The 21,119-nt window shown below is 41.2% G+C and overlaps 2 protein-coding genes across 9 annotated transcripts in view; one reads left to right on the top strand and one right to left on the bottom strand.

Moving 5' to 3' along the window:
• GPATCH2 (G-patch domain containing 2) overlaps window positions 1-11,170 on the bottom strand; it is a 181,587-nt gene extending 170,417 nt beyond the window's left edge. For 3 of the 4 annotated variants that reach the window (XR_006280242.1, XM_043511747.1, XM_043511748.1), the window contains exon 1: window positions 10,811-11,150. Coding sequence is in view for 3 of the 4 variants with exons in the window: in XM_043511747.1 (XP_043367682.1) it covers window positions 10,811-11,076 (266 nt within the window). In the remaining variant the exon portion in view is untranslated. Of the gene's footprint in view, window positions 1-10,810 lie in introns of all 4 variants that reach the window. The other variant, XM_038396695.2, reaches the window with a different exon arrangement.
• Window positions 11,171-11,177: 7 nt separating this feature from the next.
• Window positions 11,178-21,119, top strand: part of SPATA17 (spermatogenesis associated 17) — a 167,241-nt gene continuing 157,299 nt past the window's right edge. For 3 of the 5 annotated variants that reach the window (XM_043511749.1, XM_038396690.2, XM_038396689.2), the window contains exons 1-3: window positions 11,179-11,322; window positions 15,825-15,914; window positions 17,871-17,952. In XM_043511749.1, the coding sequence (XP_043367684.1) occupies window positions 11,255-11,322; window positions 15,825-15,914; window positions 17,871-17,952 (240 nt within the window). In that variant the 5' untranslated portion in view covers window positions 11,179-11,254. Of the gene's footprint in view, window positions 11,405-15,824; window positions 15,915-17,870; window positions 17,953-21,119 lie in introns of all 5 variants that reach the window. The other 2 variants (XM_038396694.2, XM_038396692.2) reach the window with 2 other exon arrangements.

The raw sequence follows: 21,119 nt of genomic DNA, 5'->3' as shown, positions 1-21,119 counted from the left end.
AGAAAATTCAGACAGAATGAAGTAACTGATAGCCAATCAAATCTACAGGTTGGCCTACAACCTAGTTATATAGGAAAATCTTGGAATACGTCCATTTTTAGATTTGAGAAGTTTCTCTATTTCTGCCATCTTCTCCTTCTCTCCCTTTCTCATGACTTGTCTATACTACAAATTTTAGCCAACACTGTGGTTGTAGTAATGCAAACCATGACTTGCACCACAGCAGCATACATAGGTTTCAAACCAATGCAAGTCATAGTTTGCACCAATACAGGTATATCAGTGACTATAAAAATAAATAAATTTAAAAAACCACACACGGAAAACCCAGTGTAGAGAAGGCCTTAGCATAAAAGCACATTTGGCTTAGTTGTTTGTGGGGGTGGGGTGGGTTTTTAAGTTTTCAGTTAAGTTACCTTAATGTGACAGGACAGCTCCCTTAACACCTTTGAAGACAACTTCATCTGTAGCTCACGAAAGCTTATGCTCAAATAAATTTGTTAGTCTCTAAGGTCCCACAAGTACTCCTTTTCTTTTTGCGAATACAGACTAACACGGTTGCTACTCTGAAACCTGTCCTATCTTTTCAAGCTCACAAAACAAAAGAGGTGTTAAGCTGCATCTTCACAGGTATTAAGGGGTTTTTCAAATTGTTTTAACTTGGCATGATGGGAGCCTCAGGGTACAACATTGCTTTTTTTTTTTAATTTCTCGTCAGGATATAGGCAATTATAAATCAAGCTCAGCACTTAGAAAAAAATATCACTATCCCATCTCTGGCATAATACTCACTACAGTCAACATTTCATGATATTCAAAATACCTAGGTTGGCAAAAGACTGCTTATCAAGAACATAAAGCACTTCAGTGTGACCTTTGTTCCTTGTTGAACAACACTTGATTAAAATACAGTCTATTTAAAGAGCTTTTATTCCCTGGCCTAGATCAAAGCGTTAGGCCCGGTCTACACTGGCAAGTTTCTGCACAGTAAAGCAGCTTTCTGCATTGTAACTCCTGAGGCGTACAAACTGCCAAGCCACTTAGTGTACAGAAATCGTTCAGTTGCAGCGCTGTAAAAAAAACCCACCCCGACAAGAGGCATACAGCTTTCTGCAGTGGGAGTACAGCGCTGCGATGCCAGTATAGACACCCTGGTTGATTACAGTGCTGTGATTGCCCTCTGGGAGATGTCCCACAATGCCTGTTCCCGCCTCTCCAGTAATCAGTTTGACCTCTACTGCTCTGCCCTCAGGTGACCAACGGTCATCCCCACCCCATAAACTCCTTTGGAATTCTGAAAGTCTGCTTCCTGTTTGCTCGGTGATGCATGCAGTGGTCTCAGCGCATCTTTCCAGGTGGCCATGTCTGCTCCACGCACTAAGCAATCCCTCACTTGGAGAAATTCCAAGCTGCTGGACCTCATCAGTGTTTAGGGAGAGAAGACTGTCCAGTCCCAGCTGAGCTCCAGCCATAGAAATTATGATACCTATGGACAGATTTCACGATGCATAACAGAAAGGGGCCATGTCCGGGACACACTGCAGCGCAGGGTCAAAGTGAAGGAGCTGCGGTATGCCTACCACAAGGCAGGGGAGGCAAACCATCGCTCCAGTGCTGCGCCCATATGCTGCCAGTTCTACAAAGAGCTGGACGCAATACTCGGTGGTGACCCCACCTCCACTGTGAAGATCACTGTGGATACTTTGGTGGCTCGCATGCTAGTCGAGAGTGAATCGAGCCAGGAGGAGGAAATCTTGGATGAGGATGTGGAGGGGGAGGGGACTCAGAGGCAGCGGATGACTCAGAGGTCAGACATGCATGCAGCCAGGAGCTCTTTTCTACCCCGGAGGAGGATAGCCAGGCACAGCTGTCGGATCTTGGCGAAGTTCAAACAGGAGAGGAGGCCCTTGGCAAGTGGATTTGATTTTGGAAATTGCTGAGGCGAGTTGTTGGGGGCAGGAAGGTTGCAGAAAGCAGGCTTGTCTCTGTATGATGCACGTACCACCACATGCCTAGTCTGAGCGGCGGAACAGGCTGTTGATTGACTCTCTCAGGCAGTTAGCGATAGGTATGTGAATACTGGCTGTGTTTTAAGTCACTGAATCAGTGTTCTGTGTGTTGCAAACAATACTGCTTCTGTAAAATGTTGCATTTTGGCTTCACAGATATGACTTTGGGAGCCCAGCCTCCCTTGTTGTTATCGCCAGCTGAATGGCTGTGCAGAATTAGAAAGCAGCCATGAAGAACTAAAGAGTACTTTCTGCGTGATGTCATGATGCACTCCACAGCCAAAAAACAAGAATTGAAGGAGTGGTGGGACAGCGAGAAGAAGGACCAAAGGGAGAACGTGGCGAACCAAAATGAAGCCATGGAGCAGCTCTTAAACGTTATGGAGCACCAAGCGGACACGTCCCAGGTGCTACTAGCACTGCAAATTGAGCAACTCTGTGCCTGTCCTCCCCTGCAGCTGCTGTCACAAAACTCTTTCCGATGCACCCCTCCAGACACCGCCAACACACTCTTATCAAAATCCTGGCTCCAGTCTGTACCTGATGCATTCCACTCTTGCTCCATCACAGTCCAGCCATGCGGACTCCCAGTACCCACTGCACTCAATGCTTGTCCCGCTGCAGTTTAGCCCTGCTGAAGTACAGTACCCACTGCACTGTACTCCACAGGACAAAGTTGGATATGATCCCTGGAGAACACAAATCTTTAACCATCCTGGGACCCCACCTCCTCCCTTTCCCCATCCTCCACAGTGCTGATTTTTTTTTTGTCTCCTCCAGTTGTTTTTTAATAAAAACTGTTTTGGTTTGAAAGTAATCTTTATTCCATTAATTGAATGCAACCGAGCCCTGCAAAGCAACAAGCAATTTTCTTAAACGTTCACAGTGCATTGTCTGCACCAAATCACAATCACCTCTGAGCATTACAAGCACTGCACTCCTGAGTATAGCAACAAACATTAGTGGCTTTCAACTTCAAATTGCTGCCTCAAGGCATCCCGATCCTTATGGCCCCACGCTGCACCCCTCTAATAGTCCTGGTCTCTGGCTGTTCAGCCTCCATGCACTGAGCCTCAGCGATCTATCCCTGAATGAAGCTTACACCCTTCCCTTCACAAATATTATGGAGCCTACAGCACGCAGCTATAAGCATAGGAATATTGTCATCGGCAGGTCCTGCCTCCCATATAGGCAGCGCCAGCAGGCCTTTAAACAGCCAAAAGCACACTCAACAGTCATTCTGCATTTGCTCAGCTTGTTGTTGAACCACTCCTTGCTGATGTCAAGGTTCCCCATGTATGGATTCATAAGGCATGGCATTAAGGGGTAGGCAGGGTCTCTCAGGATCACAGTGAGCATTCCCGCACGGTGATTTTCTGGTCTGGGAAGAAAGTCCCTGCTTGCAGCTTCCTGAACAGGCCAGTGTTCCGAAAAATGCATGCGACATGTACCTTTCTGGACCAGTCTGCGTTAACGTCCGTGAAATGCCCATGGTGATCCACAAGCGCCTGGAGAGCCATAGAGAAATAACCCTTCCGATTAATATACTCAGTGGCTAGGTGGTCTGGTGCCAGAATTGGAATATGTGTGCAATCTATCGCCCCTCCGCAGCTAGGGAAGCCCATTTGTGCAAAGCCATCCACAATGTGACACACAAGTCCAAAATCCGACTTTCCCATTCCGAACTGGTTAGCGACCAATCGATAGCAGTCTGGAGTAGCCAGTTTCCACAGTGCAATCACCACACATTTCTCCAACGGCAGGGCAACTCTCATTCTCATTTCATTGCGCTGCAGGGCTGGGGCAAGCTCCTCACACAGTCCCATGATTGTGGCTTTCCTCATCTGAATGTTTTGCAGCCACTGCTCGTCATCCCAGATGTGAATGATGATGTGATCCCACCACTCAGTGCTTGTTTCCCGAGCCCAAAAGTGGCGTTCCACAGTGGTCAACACCTCCATGAATGCTACAAGCAATCTCGTATCATAGCTAGTATGCGTGACAAAAGGAATGTCGAACTTCTCTTGCCTTTGTAGTTTAAGGAATAACTCCACTACCACTCATGACATGTTGGTCAGACCGAGCAGCATACCGGTCAACAGTGCGGGATCTGTTCCTGCAGACCGAAGAGGCAGAGCGCGCAGTACACAAACTGTTGAAGATGGCACTAAATGCTGATGGAAGCGCGGGGATTGCTGGGATGTGAAGCAATGCATCACGGGGCATTGGGACAGAACCCAGGATGCCCCGGGACCCCCTCTGTCTTCCCACAACTCTTAGCGGCAGAAGAGGAAGAGATGCTCTGTGGAATAGCTGCCCAGAGTGCACCGCTCCGAATACCGCTGCAAGTGCCACAAGTGTGAACATGCTATTGCTTAGGCCGCTGACAGTGTGAACACACAACAGCAGTTTCCCTTCTGTGCTCTCTGAGCGGCGCTGTAACTCCTGGTGCTGTAACTCTGCCAGTGTAGACGTACCCTTAGTATCTCACTGTGTTCCACCACACCTCTGAGGATTTGGTCTTCCCTTACTTATCGCTTGTCTACATGGGGAAACTGACTGGCAGAACCAATAGCAGTAAAATCTTACCACTATAGCCATGCTGGTATAATTCCCCATGTGGACACACTAGTTGATTCCAAAATAGAGTGTCCACGTGGGGAGGTATAACAGCATAGGTATAGAAGTATAATTATATCTCTACAGTTTTGCTGATCAATCTCCCTGGGCAGACAAGCCCTCACAGTCCTAGTGAACGTTAATTAGACTTCTAATATCATTGCCTGACGTGTCAAATAGGAAGCCCTGTTAAATACTTTAAGTTATCATATTTCTCAATACCTATTGATATAAGTATGATTTGTCATGGACTGTGCCCACTCAGAGCAGAAAACTCATCTTAAGTGAACATGCTTAGGAAATCAGTGAGAAAAAAATCAAAAAGCATCAGGCAATAAGGTTCTCAATTCCCATTGTAAGTCAAGTTTTATGAGCCTCATGTGCTCCTGCAATTAACTGACAAATATTCTTTTCCCAATACATAAATCTTTTAATTGATCCTAATGCACCTCTAACTGAACAGAAGAAAACCTACCCAGCCTCAGTGGCCTCGTCTACACAACAATTACAACATGGCTATAACCTACCTGTCTTACAATACTAAATATGTTTGGTTTGGCATATATAGACCAGATCAACTCATACTACAGACATTTCCGCATGTTCACTTAGTATGGTTATATGATTACTTGGTCTTGTCAAATCAAACTCTATGCGGCACATTTAGAATACAAACCAAATTATAGCTGAATTTCCCAGCATGGTTTTTACTGTAGGGTACACAAAGCTCACTTCAAGATTTTGCCACTCTTGAAAAACCAAGAAAGTACATTTGATTTATTTTAACAGTTCTCTCATCTCTCTTTTGTATGAATTAAAGAATGGGAGTAGAAACTAGAAAGTTCAGACTAACTGCTTCTATTTATTTATAGTGAGAAACCACTTTTAACATTCTGCAGTGTTTTTCCAGCAAATTAATACTTATCAGCATATCCCTTTTTGGCTTTTTATTTTGTGCATACTTGACAGTCAATCTTATACTTTGCAGGTGGGAATGAATTATTTTTACTAAAGTATTATCCAAAGCTAGCCCAAAAGAGACATTTAGAAAAGTGCGTTTCTGGGACAGTTTGAAAAGTTAACTCTTATTTTCAGGGATACCACAGAATCTATACAAAAGATTGTCAACAGCAAATACAGAGTGCATTTAGTCAGAAAAGATAAAGTTCAGGACTGTTAATAATATGGATATACAGTATAACACAACCTGGACCTTCCCCAAAATATTTTTAATATAGAACCCATAGTTCAGGGTGCCTAACAGACTGTAAAAACACAGGTTTCAGAGTAGCAGCTGTGTTAGTCTGTATTCGCAAAAAGAAAAGGAGTACTTGTGGCACCTTAGAGACTAACAAATTTATTAGAGCATAAGCTTTTGTGAGCTACAGCTCACTTCATCGGATGCATTTGGTGGAAAAAACAGAGGAGAGACTTATATTCACACACACAGAGAACATGAAACAATGGGTTTATCATACACACTGTAAGGAGAGTGATCACTTAAGATAAGCCATCACCAGCAGCAGGGGGGGGAAAAGGAGGAAAACCTTTCATGGTGACAAGCAAGGTAGGCTAATTCCAGCAGTTAACAAGAATATCAGAGGAACAGTGGGGGGTGGGGTGGGAGGGAGAAATACCATGGGGAAATAGTTTTACTTTGTGTAATGACTCATCCATTCCCAGTCTCTATTCAAGCCTAAGTTAATTGTATCCAGTTTGCAAATTAAGTCCAATTCAGCAGTCTCTCCTTGGAGTCTGTTTTTGAAGCTTTTTTGTTGAAGTATAGCCACTCTTAGGTCTGTGATCGAGTGACCAGAGAGATTGAAGTGTTCTCCAACTGGTTTTTGAATGTTATAATTCTTGACGTCTGATTTGTGTCCATTCATTCTTTTACGTAGAGACTGTCCAGTTTGGCCAATGTACATGGCAGAGGGGCATTGCTGGCATATGATGGCATATATCACATTGGTAGATGCGCAGGTGAACGAGCCTCTGATAGTGTGGCTGATGTGATTAGGCCCTATGATGGTATCCCCTGAATAGATATGTGGACAGAGTTGGCAACGGGCTTTGTTGCAAGGATAGGTTCCTGGGTTAGTGGTTCTGTTGTGTGGTGTGTGGTTGCTGGTGAGTATTTGCTTCAGATTGGGGGGCTGTCTGTAAGCAAGGACTGGTCTGTCTCCCAAGATCTGTGAGAGTGATGGGTCGTCCTTCAGGATAGGTTGTAGATCCTTGATGATGCGTTGGAGAGGTTTTAGTTGGGGGCTGAAGGTGATGGCTAGTGGTGTTCTGTTATTTTCTTTGTTGGGCCTGTCCTGTAGTAGGTGACTTCTGCGTACTCTTCTGGCTCTGTCAATCTGTTTCTTCACTTCAGCAGGTGGGTATTGTAGTTGTAGGAATGCATGATAGAGATCTTGTAGGTGTTTGTCTCTGTCTGAGGGGTTGGAGCAAATGCGGTTATATCGTAGCGTTTGGCTGTAGACAATGGATCGAGTGGTATGATCTGGATGAAAGCTAGAGGAACTGTCCACAGCCAGTGACAAAAAACATATCTTCTCTCACAGATGATATTGCTGTACTATCAGTGTAGTTTGCCTCCAGTGACCTACACATTTATTTAAAACAATTTTAATGGAGTTTACTAAATGTTGACCCTTTCTTCTATGCACTAACAAACCATACTCTTTCCAAGATAACCAAAAGCAGCTACAATATATGCACATCACTTCAACATCAAAATACTTTAGTGTTCAATACTATTAAAACTACCATTACATTTTTTTTTAAAAAAATTCAAGGCCTTTTACGTGAAATATCATTTTTGACACTACTTGTTAAAGAAAATGAGAACTACTTTTGCTCTTTTTAAGATATGAACGTAAATGGAATGAAATAAAGTGCAGCAACAAAACCTTGCTATAAAGCCCTCATTAATTGTCCAGGTGAGAACTAATTGAATCATTAGACAATTTTTATATGCTGGAATGACAAAATCATTATCAGAATGATCAAAGAGCCAAAAAGTGTCCAAAACACAAGCTTTCCCTAAATGATGGGTGTGTACTGATAAGATATCTGAGAAACACTCAACTAAGATATAGACTTCTGCCATCCAGAGTAAGCAAAACACACCACTGAAACTGACTAAAGAGGTATGAAAGAATTATCTTCTTGAATTCTCCTTATAACTATCTTTTTTAGAACTTCAATGTTTCAAGAAGCTTAAAGGTATGGCTTCTGCAAAAGCTCAAGTACTGTACCATGAGAAATTAATTTTCTTTGGTTCCTTAATATTATAAATTTTACTAAAATAGATTTCCATTGAAGCACAGCTTCCTGGATAACCTGTGTACAGAGGAATGAGGGGTGAATGGTTTGAGTAGTCATCTAAGGTATATTTAGCAGACCTTCAGAGCTGGCAAACTATAATTCAGAAAGATAACTAGATTTTGAATTCTTCTCTCAAAACCAAAACAGTGCTGGGTGATATCTTCACGGCAATATAGCCAGCTTCCATAAAACCCTACACTTACAATCAAGGTTAGCACTATGGATTGATCATTCAGTAGTTGTTAGTAACCATTATAACCTGCCTCTTTTAAAAAAAAGGGGGGGGGCTATAGTATGTTACCGCTCAAAAAGTAAAATAGAGGACATACAATCTATTAGTCATCAGTGTGAAATATGTTACTGTGCTGTCTCAGAGTGCCAACTCTTTCAGGATATACATTATTTCATGACTCCTGTGAATAGCAAATATAATTTTCACAGAATTTTTGGGAAACTATTTACAACAGTAAGATAACAAAACTTTTAATTGGGGGTATTCACTTGGTTTTGCCTTTGAAAATCTCTCTTTGGCTCAAAAGCTTAAGTATAATATCTTATTTTTGTCCAATTAAAAGAAAACTACTTTGGTACACTTTTCCTCCAAGACCACAGTGTATGTGTGTGTGTGTGTATATATATATATATATATATATATATATATATATATATATATATAATATACATACACACACACATATGTATATCCAGAATAAATAGCTGTGTAACTTGGTCACCACTACAGCTGGAAGCTCTACCATTGTTTCTTTTCCTAGCTTGGAACCTTCCTTGAAATTCTTCCTCTAACCTTTAACTCAATTCTAAACCAACACTAAACTTTTCCAACAATTCCTTTATTAATTTAGAACAAAAACTGTTGAGCAGTTTTAGTGGCATAGTAGCATAAAGTAACTGTTAAAACTCTCTAGAATTTTAATAATAATGCTGTTTGCATCAAAGAGACCAGAAAGGAGCCACAAGACATTCAGACCATATCCTACAATCTTGGTCTACGCTAACAGATCTGATCAAAACAATGGGACTGTAACATCCTTGTGTTCATTTCCACTCTTTGTAATGAGCCTAATGCATATTAAAGGTTTTCTTTGCTTGTTTTGAAACTAACTTATTTTCTGAATGATACAAAAAAGTGAAAAACGTGTAAGGAAAGAAAGCTTTGCATTGGGTGCATAAAGTTTAACAACACAAGAATCTTAACACTTCTTAATTAATGTTTGGTGTAGTGGTCATGTAAAGTTTCCCACACCTCAAGCTTCCTCTTAACTCATTGCAATGAAAGGTTTATATGATGGTTGCACAATGTTTTCAACCAGGATGCTTCTAACATTTAATGCAGAAAAAGATGGACTAGCAGTACATGAAGTTTGCATTAACAACCCAGTATAAAATTCTATAACGCTCCATTTGCGGTTGGGTCTTCAACCACTTTCTCATAATATTGGTGATATCAGCAGCCTGCATTCTCAGTTTGGACTGTGGACATTATTTATTTTAGAGAGATGTTTTTTATTGGACCAACTTCTGTTCACGAAAGTGACATGCTTTCAAGCTCTTTGCTCAAAAGCTTGTCACTTTCACCAACAGAAGTTGGTCCAATAAAAAAAAATTACCTCACTCATCTCATCTCTCTAATTTCCTGAGACCAACATAGTTACAACACCACTGCAAAGAACTATGCATTTTTTCTGTCAATTCGTTGTTTGTCCCATCTTCTTTCTAATCCTCTCTGGTCCTTCCACTGCCAGTGGAAGGCTTTCAACCCTCTGTGGCCCTCTTGCCTTCCCTCCCACTTCCCCTTTCTTCCCCACTCATACATATACCACTCTTCCCCTTCTTTTCTTTTCTACTTCCTTTATCAAATTCCCCCTACTCTACTCCTATAATAAAAATAAATTATTTGACACTACCCAGTGGGAACACATGACTGCTATCCTTTTCTTTTCTAACTATTGTTTGCAAAGCCCACTTGTTGAGTATTGTTTCAGATAAAACTTAAGGTGCTCGGAGCGGAGATCATGTCTAAATGTGTACTTGCAAAGCAACTACCACAAAGGGACCAGGCCCTTCAGGTTCTAATACAATATAATCAACACATTTAAGGTGATAGGTTTTTATCTTCTGGTCTGGGAGCAGCAAATCCTTTTGCGCACAGCCCATTGTTCACCCATAAAATAGCAGGTGACTGAGAGGTGAAAGATCTCATGTGACAAATTTGCCAATAGTTCATGCCTTCAATCCATTTTATAAGGATGATATCAACAATTTGGTCCTAACCAGCAGCCACACTGTCCGATGGGCAAAAGGAGAGGGTTCAGAAAGGAGAAGGGAGACGTTTGGTAAAGGAGAGGAGGAAAGAGTCTCCGCGGCGAAGCAAGGGCGTAGTTTCGGGACGAGCAGCGGAGGGTTGCTCCCCCAAACGCCAAGCCTCGGGCAGGCACTGAATTTGCCTCCCCCCTGCATGCCCTGTTGTCCCGACTAGAGCTCCTCCCCGCCCCCAAATACAGAAGTCAAACTACGCCTAAGCGGCAACGATTTAAATAAAATGCCTGGCGCCAGATGCTTTGGAGACGTGTGGGTATGAGCCCCAAGGAGGAGTCACTCGTGGCAGCAATGGGATAGCGGCGTCTAGAGGGAGCAACTCCAGAGTCGGGGAATCCACCCCGCGGCCCAACCCCACAATCTCCCCCCAGCTCTCACACGTACCCCGCCCCAGGAAGCTCTCGCTCAGCGCACTGTGCCCCCGGCCCCCCGGGAAAGCTTCTGCCTCCAAACCACTGAGCCGCCGCCGCCGCCCCCCCGCTCCGGCCGGCCCCGCACCCCCCTTCGCCCCTCACCAGCTCTTTCTCGCCGCCTGAGCTCGGGTCGGGTTGGGCTCAGCGACCCGGAACATGAACCCGGCGCCTCCCCGGGGAAGCTGATGCCGCTTCGCAGAGACTCGGGGAGGCGGCCGAAGCCGAGCGAGCGAGAAGGGGGGGTCGGGATCGCTCTTTGCCCGCGCCTCACTCCCCCATGATGGGAGCCCGGAAGCGAGTACAGCACCGGCAGGAAGTAGGACCCAACCACCCCGCTGGCGGGATGGAGCTCGGATGGTACGGCCCATAGCTGGGGGGTCTCGCTCACTACTCTCGCCCCTCCCCCAGCACTCCAGCGTGTCCTACCTATCCACCCCCTCCCCCCGGGCCGTCGGGGCCTGTAGGGAGGAATTACCCCCCCCTCGGCCAGGTGGTACGGTCTGGTTGCCATGGTGACGGCCTGTACACCATCGAGGCCGGGGGAACATGGCCACTTTGGCCAGGCTGCAAGGGAGGCTGCCAGGCCAGAGGGAGGAATATTTCCATAGGAACAGGTAACAGGCCCCGCCGCCCCCGCCCCCGCGCCATGGGCCTGCATTAGTCTCACAGCACTTCCCTTGTTGGGGAGGAGCACTGGTAAGGGTCCGGCTAGCGCACTGGGATGGGACACAGGGTTCTCCAAATGATGGTGGCACCTTGCGAGGTTACCCCCATGGCACGTCCCCAGGTCACCACATTGCACCAGTGCAGTGTTGCATTGTCATTGGGACATTGCCAGGTCCAGTTAGCACTCTCAGATCACTGTCAGTGCTTAATATTTATATTCCCCAGGCCCCCTTAAGCCCCAATTAGAATCAGGACCCCCTGGTGCTAGGCACAGAATAAAAGGTGATCTGTGTCCCAAAGAGCGTATAGTTATCATGCCATGTGGAAATGTTGCCATGTTGTATCAAGTATACTACTGCACTGTACCAAAGCAACATCATATCAAAATGTCGCTAGATTGAATAAAAATCCCATTGCGGTACAGCAAAATACCATTCTTCTGGGGGAACACTTTTTTGTGACTAAATGTTTCATCAGCTCAGAAAGTGATTCTCAGGGTAATCCCAGAAAACCAAGGCAATAGTAATTCTGCTTATTAAGGAGAATGTTGTTATACCACAAAAATGGAGTCCCAAATCCTTCACTAAAATAATGTATATAACTAACAGTTTTAAATTAGCATCCACTTTTGGAGTTTCCTGAGCATTTTAAACAACAAACTATTTAAATGGGAAGATCCTTAGAGAAGAGAATAATGTTTCATTCAGAACTAAACAAAATAATTGATGCTTAAATAATTATCTGTTTTGTCACGGGATTTCGTAGATTTTTAAGGCTCAAAGGGGCCGCTATGACAATCTATTCTGACTTCCAGTATAACAGGGGCTATAAAACCTCACCCAGTAATTTCAGCCTCAAGCCCGTAACTTCTATTTGAGCTATCGCTATTTTTTAGAAAGAGATTCAGTCTTGTGATGGAGAATCCATTATGTCCCTAGATAAATTGGTGCAATGGTTAATAAGCATCACTGTTTAAAAATGTGCTTTATTTCTAGTCTGAATTTGTCTAGCTCCAGCTTCCAACCATTGGATCCTATTATGTCTTTTTCTGCTAAATTAAAAAGCTGTCTACTCTCTATACTCTCTTCCCTGCATAGGTACTTGTACACTGTGATCAAGTTACCGCTAAATGTTTCCTTGGATAAACTAAATAGAGTGAGCTGCTTAAATCTCTCAATATAAGGCCTATTTTCCAAATCTCAAATAATTCTTGTAACTCTTTTCTGAAACCTTTCCAATTTGTCTATTTTTTTTTTTTGACGTGTGGATACCAGAACTGGACACAGTATTGCACTCATAGTCTCCCTAATGCCATATACAGAGATAACACCACCTCCCTACTCCTGATAAAGAGAGGTATGGAAAGGACAGTCCTTTACTTGCTAAAGGACAGTGTATCAGTGGCAAAGCCTGAGTCCAGAAGGCCTGACTTGCAGTTCAAGTTGTAACCTCTGGACCTACTGCTTGTACACCTAAGTAAACAATTTACATGCTTCTTACAGCTATAGCCAATTAAAAATGCAAAATCAGTCACCTAGATTTGTGTTTTTGACACATATATTTAAAATATAAAAGGGACACAGAATTAATTATGTCCATCTCTTTGAGATTTTTAATAGGTGACAATATCAGACTTTGCAGTGTTTGCTAAATATATTGATATGCTAATTACCTTGATCAGCTGCTTCAAGATCTTTGTGTGACACTCCTATTTTCTCTACGAATTTCACAATTAAATCACTTTGCAGATTCAGATTATAAGAGTCAGTAATAATTATATTGACTAGTTCCATAATATTGTGTGTTGAAATCAGTTTTGTGTGAAGTTATTCTGAATGTATTCTGCTTTCAAAATACATTGTATTTGTATATGCAAAACACTGTATGTAATCAAAGTGCATTAAATAACGTTTATTTTGTGTCTGCCTTGGTTTCATGTTATTGAAAGTTACTTGGAAATGTTTGTGAATGGAGTAAAGATAACCCTTGACATTCAAACTGAATGTGCAGTTTGAAAAGTGAAAACCAAACCCTAGCTCCAATTGTTATCTTTCTAATGTTAGCAAGGGCTCTTCACTACCAAAAGATAAACATTACAAGAGAAAATAGAACAAAAGATACAGTAACTCTCAAGTGACATACAGAGCCATCAAACCAGATCTAGTACAATGATGACAAGAAAGAGTGTAAGAGTAATATCTGTCTGATATGGAGATGTAAACAAGAAATTACCAACTAATACAATAAATTACATACCAACAGAACAGATCACATTCAAAGAGCAAAACCTCACTGCAAACTTTAAATAATAAGATTCTTCTAACCCAACTAAGTGTACTGAGGGCAGCTTGGAGAAGCAATAAGAAAATAATTTAAAAAGGTGATAGTAAATATTAAAAATGTGATTGTAATGCTTCAATAAAGATGAAAATATAATTTCAAATAGTTTAGTTCAGCAATTTAATAATTGTTAATTGATACTTTACTGCGAAAAGATATATTTAAACAGAAACTAGAAATGATCTTGTAGCTGGTTTCTGCCCCATAGCATAGAAACTGCCCTTAACAATGTTACTAATGGTGTTTTTCTGGCCAAGTAGCAAGTCTTCTTCCCCATTCTTATTGTTCTTGATTTGTCTTTTGCCTTTGTCACAGTTATGGTCTTCTAATAAACAGCCTTTCCCTTGCGTCTCTCTCTGGCACTATTTGTCTGAATGCTCCTTAAGAATCTCTGTTAGGGTCTTTGCACTTGGCCCTCTTCTCTTCTCTTCTCTTCTCTTCTCTTCTCTTCTCTTCTCTTCTCTTCTTTACATCTACCTTATACTCATTTATCATACAGCTTCTACCATTAACAACTCTCAGACCTACCTGTATCCTTTGATTTCTCTGCCTATTCTCATCTCATATCTTCAGCTGCCTCACTAACATCTCTTCCTGGATGACCTGCCTCCACCAGAAATTGAAAACTGAATCCTTATCTTTCCCCCCAAACCTCTCTTGTCCTCCCTTTCTCATTACCGCTGGCAATTCCATTAGCTTCTGCATTCCTCGGGCTTGCAACATCATCATACTTTTATGCTCTTTTCTTCCCTTCCCCCTCCCACTGAACAAATTGATGCTATCTCTGAATCCTACCATTTTGCCCTCTACAACGTTTCCAAAACTCATCCATGACCATGCCTCTCCATTCCTTTTGTGAAAACTCTAGTATTGGAGATGAACTAATAATATCATCATCTCACTGAACATTTCCCATGAAATAGCTGTTAAGCAATATATGCTGAATATTTGAAAAGGTAGGGCTGTGATGTAGGAAATGACAAAAGATTTGATAAATGAGTTGCTCACCAGGTTGTCTAATTCTACCTCTTCTTCCAGAATCACCTATCTTGAAAATGTTTCAGCCAGAACTGGATTTTCAGTAGTTATTGTAGATACTTTTAATTAAGATGACAATGAGCTCCCAGCCTTTTTTTCACTGCATGCTGCTTCAGTACAGCTTTGGTAACACATTTAGAGCCTGATGTAACCTTATTGTAGTCAATGGGTCTTTCTATTGATTTTAGTGGGCTATGGATCAGGCCCTTACTTTTACATAATTAATTCATTTAATACTCATTGTGATAATACAGATCATAGTGAATGTATCTGATATTCATGTCAATGTCATATTTTATGCAGTGCTATAGGATTTCTATTGTAATTCAGCACTAATTAATAAACCATTAAAATAAAGTGTTATCCACATTTTTCATTTAAAGCATAAGAAGTCTAGAAGTTCATAACATATTGGCATCAGTGTTCAATATCACATGTATCTGGGAACTGTTTCTCAGGCATTAGAAAAAATCACATAAAATTAATGTGTCAGCACACAAGTTGCAATTCCTCTAACACTGCAGTATCTTACCCAAAAAATTATTTTTAATGTTTCCTTTTTAAAAAAATACCAGGATCCATCTGGAACCCATCAATTGGGATGTTTTACATTTTTTTACATAAAATTTTTTTAGCCTTCTTTCTTCATGACTTCTGGTCGTCTATGTTACTTTATGTTCCACTCCCAAGAATGTTAACAAAGATGCATAATCAGAATGTAAAATAACTTCATTTTTTCCTGTGAATTTATATTTAGATTTTTTTATATTGTTTATAATAAAATCCTTAAAATAGAGCAGAGCCGTTGCACTGTTCTCCTTGCAGGATTGGGGCTTTAATTATCTCTATACTGTCTAATCATCCTGGGATATTTTGTTTTGCATCATTCCTAAGAATGGTAATATGTTAAGGTGGGGAAGTGGACAGAGAGGAAAGGTTTAAAAAGAACACAAATTGTCCCATTAAGAAAAAATGTAGATGAAAAAAATCTCTGTGATTTATTGTTTTGATTTTAAAGTAAACTACTGAGAATGCTAATCACAAAAAGATTATTTTGAAAAAATGTTTTCAGAGTTGTAGATGAATACAGAAAAGCAGAGCACAATGCTGCTGTACGAATCCAGAGCTGGTTTCGAGGATGCAGAGTCCGAGCATACATCAGGTATTGTGATTTTTTTTCTATTTTAACCCCTATTTTCAGTCACTCATAACTTTCCAAAACTCTCACATATTATACTTAGCTTGCTCTCTCTCTCTCTCTGAAAGTGAATGTTTCTGTAAAATGTGAACAAAAACGATTATTCTGTTATTCTGATAATTCTGAGTAGCATACTAATATATATATATTTACCATTGCAAAAAATCCTTGTGATTTTTTTTTAAATTGTACAGCTAAAATTGCTGAGGTCCAAAAGTTGATGAATGGTATGGAAATAGCGTTTTTTTAGAACACTCTTCAAGTATTCTAGGGATAGCTGAGTTTGGCTTGAAAAAGGTGACATGTTGTGCATCAAGAGTGCCTATTGTACAAACTTTTCTTCCTCAGATTTTGTGGATGATGTGAAAAGAATTGCATGATGTGGCCTACTGGATAAAGCACTAGTAGAAGACCAGGGTTCTATTGCTGGCTCTGGCTTTCTAGGTATTACTATTATTATTTGAGAAATAGCATGTGATCACATAATTAAAAACGGAGGCCCTAGTTCTCCAAAGTGTTACATACTTGGGAACAATGGGACTACTCACATGTTAAAATTAGTCATTGTCTGACAATACCAAAAGAAGGACAGGACACACTTGAATCAGGATGCAACTTTATTATTAGATGTCTGGGACTACCCGCCAGATAAAAGTGCAGGTAGCTCCACGATCATGCAGTATCTACCCAGAAGCATCCGCCAGTCCCCCTCTTTTCTATTCAGGTCCCCCAGCCAACCCATTGCTGGGACCGTAGCATCCTGCCCCAACTCGGTTAAGGTAGGCTATAAGAAAGGGGGAGCAGGAGTCAGTCATAGGAGTGCCATGCCAGTCATGCCTGCCATATCAGTCATAGGAGCCCCAACACGCCCTCCCCCTTTCCACTCCTTTCACAAACCACCTCCTTTTTAATTCCTTTGCCAAGCTATTTATCTGGTCACTGTATCCCTTTCTAATAGAGTATCTACACTGGACATCTGCCCCACACTTACATAATGAGTTGCGACATCAAAACTAACTCCCTTCCCAACTCATCATAACAAAGCCCTCCCTGAACCTGCTGCGAGGAAGGTGAAAAAAAACTCCATTTCATCTAGGCCAATCTGGTGGTGAGGAAAAAATTCCTTCCCAGCCCCCCCTACAAAGGAGCGACCAGCATAATGCCCACTGCAGGATCTGACCATACCTGGTAGTTTGTCACCTCAAGCTGAGGAAGGGTAGGTGCTGCTTTGCCTGGTGTGGGGAAAAGGGGCTTCTCTTGCCAGACTCACCCCTTTTCTATTCCCCAACCCTTCCAGTCCCTGGGGATGAGTCAGCATCGCCATACTGACCCATTCCCCCTTTTGAAGAAGCTTCTAAGTCCCTCTCCCAACCCCCGTTAGAAACACACTATTTCCCCTCCCCTGGCAAGCTGGACAATGCGCCCACTTAAGGTGCAGTGCATCATATGCATAAATCTTTGCAAGATTTGGGGCTATCTCATAATGTATTAGGAAGCAAAGCAAAGTTTTTATGCTAGCACCTAAGCTGGCAAAGCCAAAACATTCCTTATTATCAAATTATCAAACATTTCCTTATTATCAAATTTTCTAACAACCCCCAAATTGAAAATTTTAGAAATTTTTCAGTTGTCAACATTTTCCCATTTGACCAAAAAAAGTTCTGAACCATTCAGAAGTATTAACTGTATTCTTCATGAATTGGTCACACAAACACCCATTCTTAAGTCTATTTTATAATGCTTAATAATGAATAACTTTTATAAGATTAAATTTAAGTAAGTTTGCTGTAACCTACTTTTTGGAATACATATAGATAACATATAGCATTGCCTAAAATCTTGAAAAAATCTTTCCAATGTAACTTATAAATATATTATTCTTTCAATCTAATCATTTGTAATCAAAATATTTTGTTTTAGGTATCTGAACAAAATGATGATTACTATCCAGAAATGGTGGAGAGGCTATCAAGGAAGAAAACACTGGAGAAAAATGGTGGAGGTAACAATTGGGGGTTTTACAACTATTTAACAATTAGGGTTTTACAATTATTTTAGACATTTTATCACTCAAATGCAGAGCTGTTCATTAACTTGCCCCTGGTTCTAGTACAAAAGTTGAGAGTTTAGGCCTCTATCCTGCATACATTTATGCATATTCTTAACTTAACTACCATGGGTAGCTCCACTGATTTCAATAGGACTATTCATGGTAGTAAAGTTGAGCACATGCATACCTGTTTGCAGGATTGGAGACTTAGGCTTCAACCCAGCAATGAGCGCTGCACTTGCAAAAGCCTGCCTGTGTTGAGCTAATTGCAGGAAAGAGGCTTTCGGTTGGAAGTACTGTTTTCCTGGCAGTACTCTTAATTCTGAAAAAAACAGAGTATAAGTTAATATCTCTACACATTGCTATTCTGTGTTTTACTGGTTTAAATCTCTTACTTACTGAACCTTGAAATATTTGAAGTTTTGCCTTGAGGCACACAGCAGATCACAGCCAATCTAATTCCCTTGATGGATTTAAAGATAGAAATATATCATAGCACACTATCTTAAACCTCTGTTAAGAGGTTTAGAAAATTAAGAAAAAGACAATTTGCTCTTAACATACAATGGTAAGATTTCTAATCAGTAGTTTGCATTACTAATTTACCAATTTATGTTAACAGTTTCTATTCCAATACTTTGTAATTTGTTCTTCATTTATTCTTGACTAATTTTATTGAAGCCAAATTGTTGTTTTTCAATATAGAGATAAAAATACACAGAAAGAAAAAAATGTAGAGTACTAAATAATAATAGTTCATATACTGTTGACTTGTTCCCCACTGGTTGACCAGCTAGTTAATCAGACTGAGTCATCTTTTTGGGCCATGTTTTTCAAGGAACTTCCTATCTTACTGCAATTTGTTTGTTCGGAGTGGATAACTACATGCTTAAATTGAGTTCTCCTCTGAAAAGTGACTATGTGTGCTTAGTGAGACTTAAGTGGTATATAGTCATCCCCTGGTGAATGTTCTAAACAAGTTCTAAAAAAATACGATTGGACTTAGCTCAAAAACATATACTGTAAAATTCTGAAGATAGCAGTTTAATCTTGACATTCAAGATTCAGAATCAAGGAACATCAGTCTCTGTTTCTGGTACCTGACCCCCGACTTATTTTGAGGGCTTTTGTCGGACACAGGTGGCACATAGGCCTTATGTTGGCTCTCTGCACTCGGGTCAATGTTACTTTTTGTTCCGATCGCCAGATCTACACAGGCAGATATTTCTGGACATTCACATATTCAAATGCCAATCTTTTGGTAGATCATAATCAGCTTGTGGTTAAAATAGTAATGGCATCATCTGATGTTCAGTCATTTATTTTTCTTTTTTATATGTGGGAGGTGCGTTGAGAGCAGTGACACAGACTGACAAAATTTCTGACGTAGAGCTCTCAAATGGGGCACAAAGGGAACAACACATCATCATGTTCCTGGGTGGGGACATGGAGGAGAAATTGCAAGACTATTCTTCACCTAGTGGTTCCCTGCACTATTGCCTTGCCCTTTGAGGCTGCTTGACGTCAGCTCTTAGTGGCTTGATTCTCTTTCTATTGTTTCTCTTCAGATAATTGCCCTGGCAATTCAGTTTTGTGACTAGAGTGAGTCTCTCTCGAATTAACACAAATTCCCTGCAGTCTGTCAGTAACTAACATTAGAAAAAATAAACCAGCTCTCTATCCTTTAAATTAATTATGTAGCATCTGCAAAAGTTCTTAACAAATGAAAAGTGTTTTTAATTGTGGTTACTGTAACACACTTTGCGCAGGGCACATAATTTTCTAAGTCTCCCAGTCTATGTACAGAACTGGGCAGAAACAGCAACAATGATGGGAGAGAAAAACTAGAAATGGGGGCAAGCAGGTATCTTGAAGCTGAGGTCAAGAAATTAGAAAATGGTAGGGAGCAGCAAAAGATATCAGTTTGAAGGATGGATTTAAAAGACAATTTCTCCCATGCACAAGATGAAATTGCTTCAAATGGAGATTTTTCAAATTATATGGGCTCTAAAGACTCAAGCTTCCCCTGAAGTTCTGGAAGGTGATAGAGGACAAATAAAGGCAAAACAACCTGTATATTTAATGACAGGTTTCAGAGTAGCAGCCATGTAAGTCTGTATTCACAAAAAGAAAAGGAGTACTTGTGGCACCTTAGAGACTAACAAATTTATTTGAGCATTTATTAAGCTTTCGTGAGCTACAGCTCACTTCATCGGATGCATTTGGTGGAAAATACAGTGGGGAGATTTATATACACACATGTAGAACATGAAACAATGGGTTTTATCATACACACTGTAAGGAGAGTGATCACTTAAGTTGAGCCATCACCAGTAGGAGGGGGTGGGGAGTAGGAAAACCTTTCATGGTGACAAGCAAGGTGGTCCATTTCCAGCAGTTAACAAGAACGTCTGAGGAACAGTGGGGGGTGGGGTTGGGGGGAGAAATAACATGGGGAAATAGTTTTACTTTGTGTAATGACTCATCCACTCCCAGTCTCTATTCAAGCCTAAGTTAATTGTATCCAGTTTGCAAATTAATTCCAATTCAGCAGTCTGTCGCTGGAATCTGTTTCTGAAGTTTTTTTGTTGAAGGATAGCCACTCTCAGGTCTGTAATCGAGTGACCGGAGAGACTGAAGTGTTCTCTGACTGGTTTTTGAATGTTATAATTCTTGACGTCTGATTTGTGTCCATTTATTCTTTTACGTAGAGACTGTCCAGTTTGACCAATGTACACGGCAGAGGGGCATTGCTGGCACATGATGGCATATATCACATTGGTAGATGCGCAGGTGAACGAGCCTCTGATAGTGTGGCTGATGTGATTAGGCCCTATGATGGTGTCCCCTGAATAGATATGTGGACAGAGTTGGCATCGGGCTTTGTTGCAAGGATAGGTTCCTGGATTAATGGTTCTGTTGTGTACTTCAAAAAGTACTTTCCTCCTTCCCCCCCTCCTGCTGGTGATGGCTCATCTTAAGTGATCACTCTCCTTACAGTGTGTATGATAAAACCCATTGTTTCATGTTCTACATGTGTGTATATAAATCTCCCCACTGTATTTTCCACCGAATGCATCCGATGAAGTGAGCTGTAGCTCACCAAAGCTTATGCTCAA

This window comes from Dermochelys coriacea, chromosome 3, assembly GCF_009764565.3.
Source record: "Dermochelys coriacea isolate rDerCor1 chromosome 3, rDerCor1.pri.v4, whole genome shotgun sequence".
NCBI lineage: Eukaryota > Metazoa > Chordata > Testudines > Dermochelyidae > Dermochelys > Dermochelys coriacea.
Note: the sequence above shows the minus strand (reverse complement) of the source record. Positions and strands in the feature narration are given on the sequence as shown.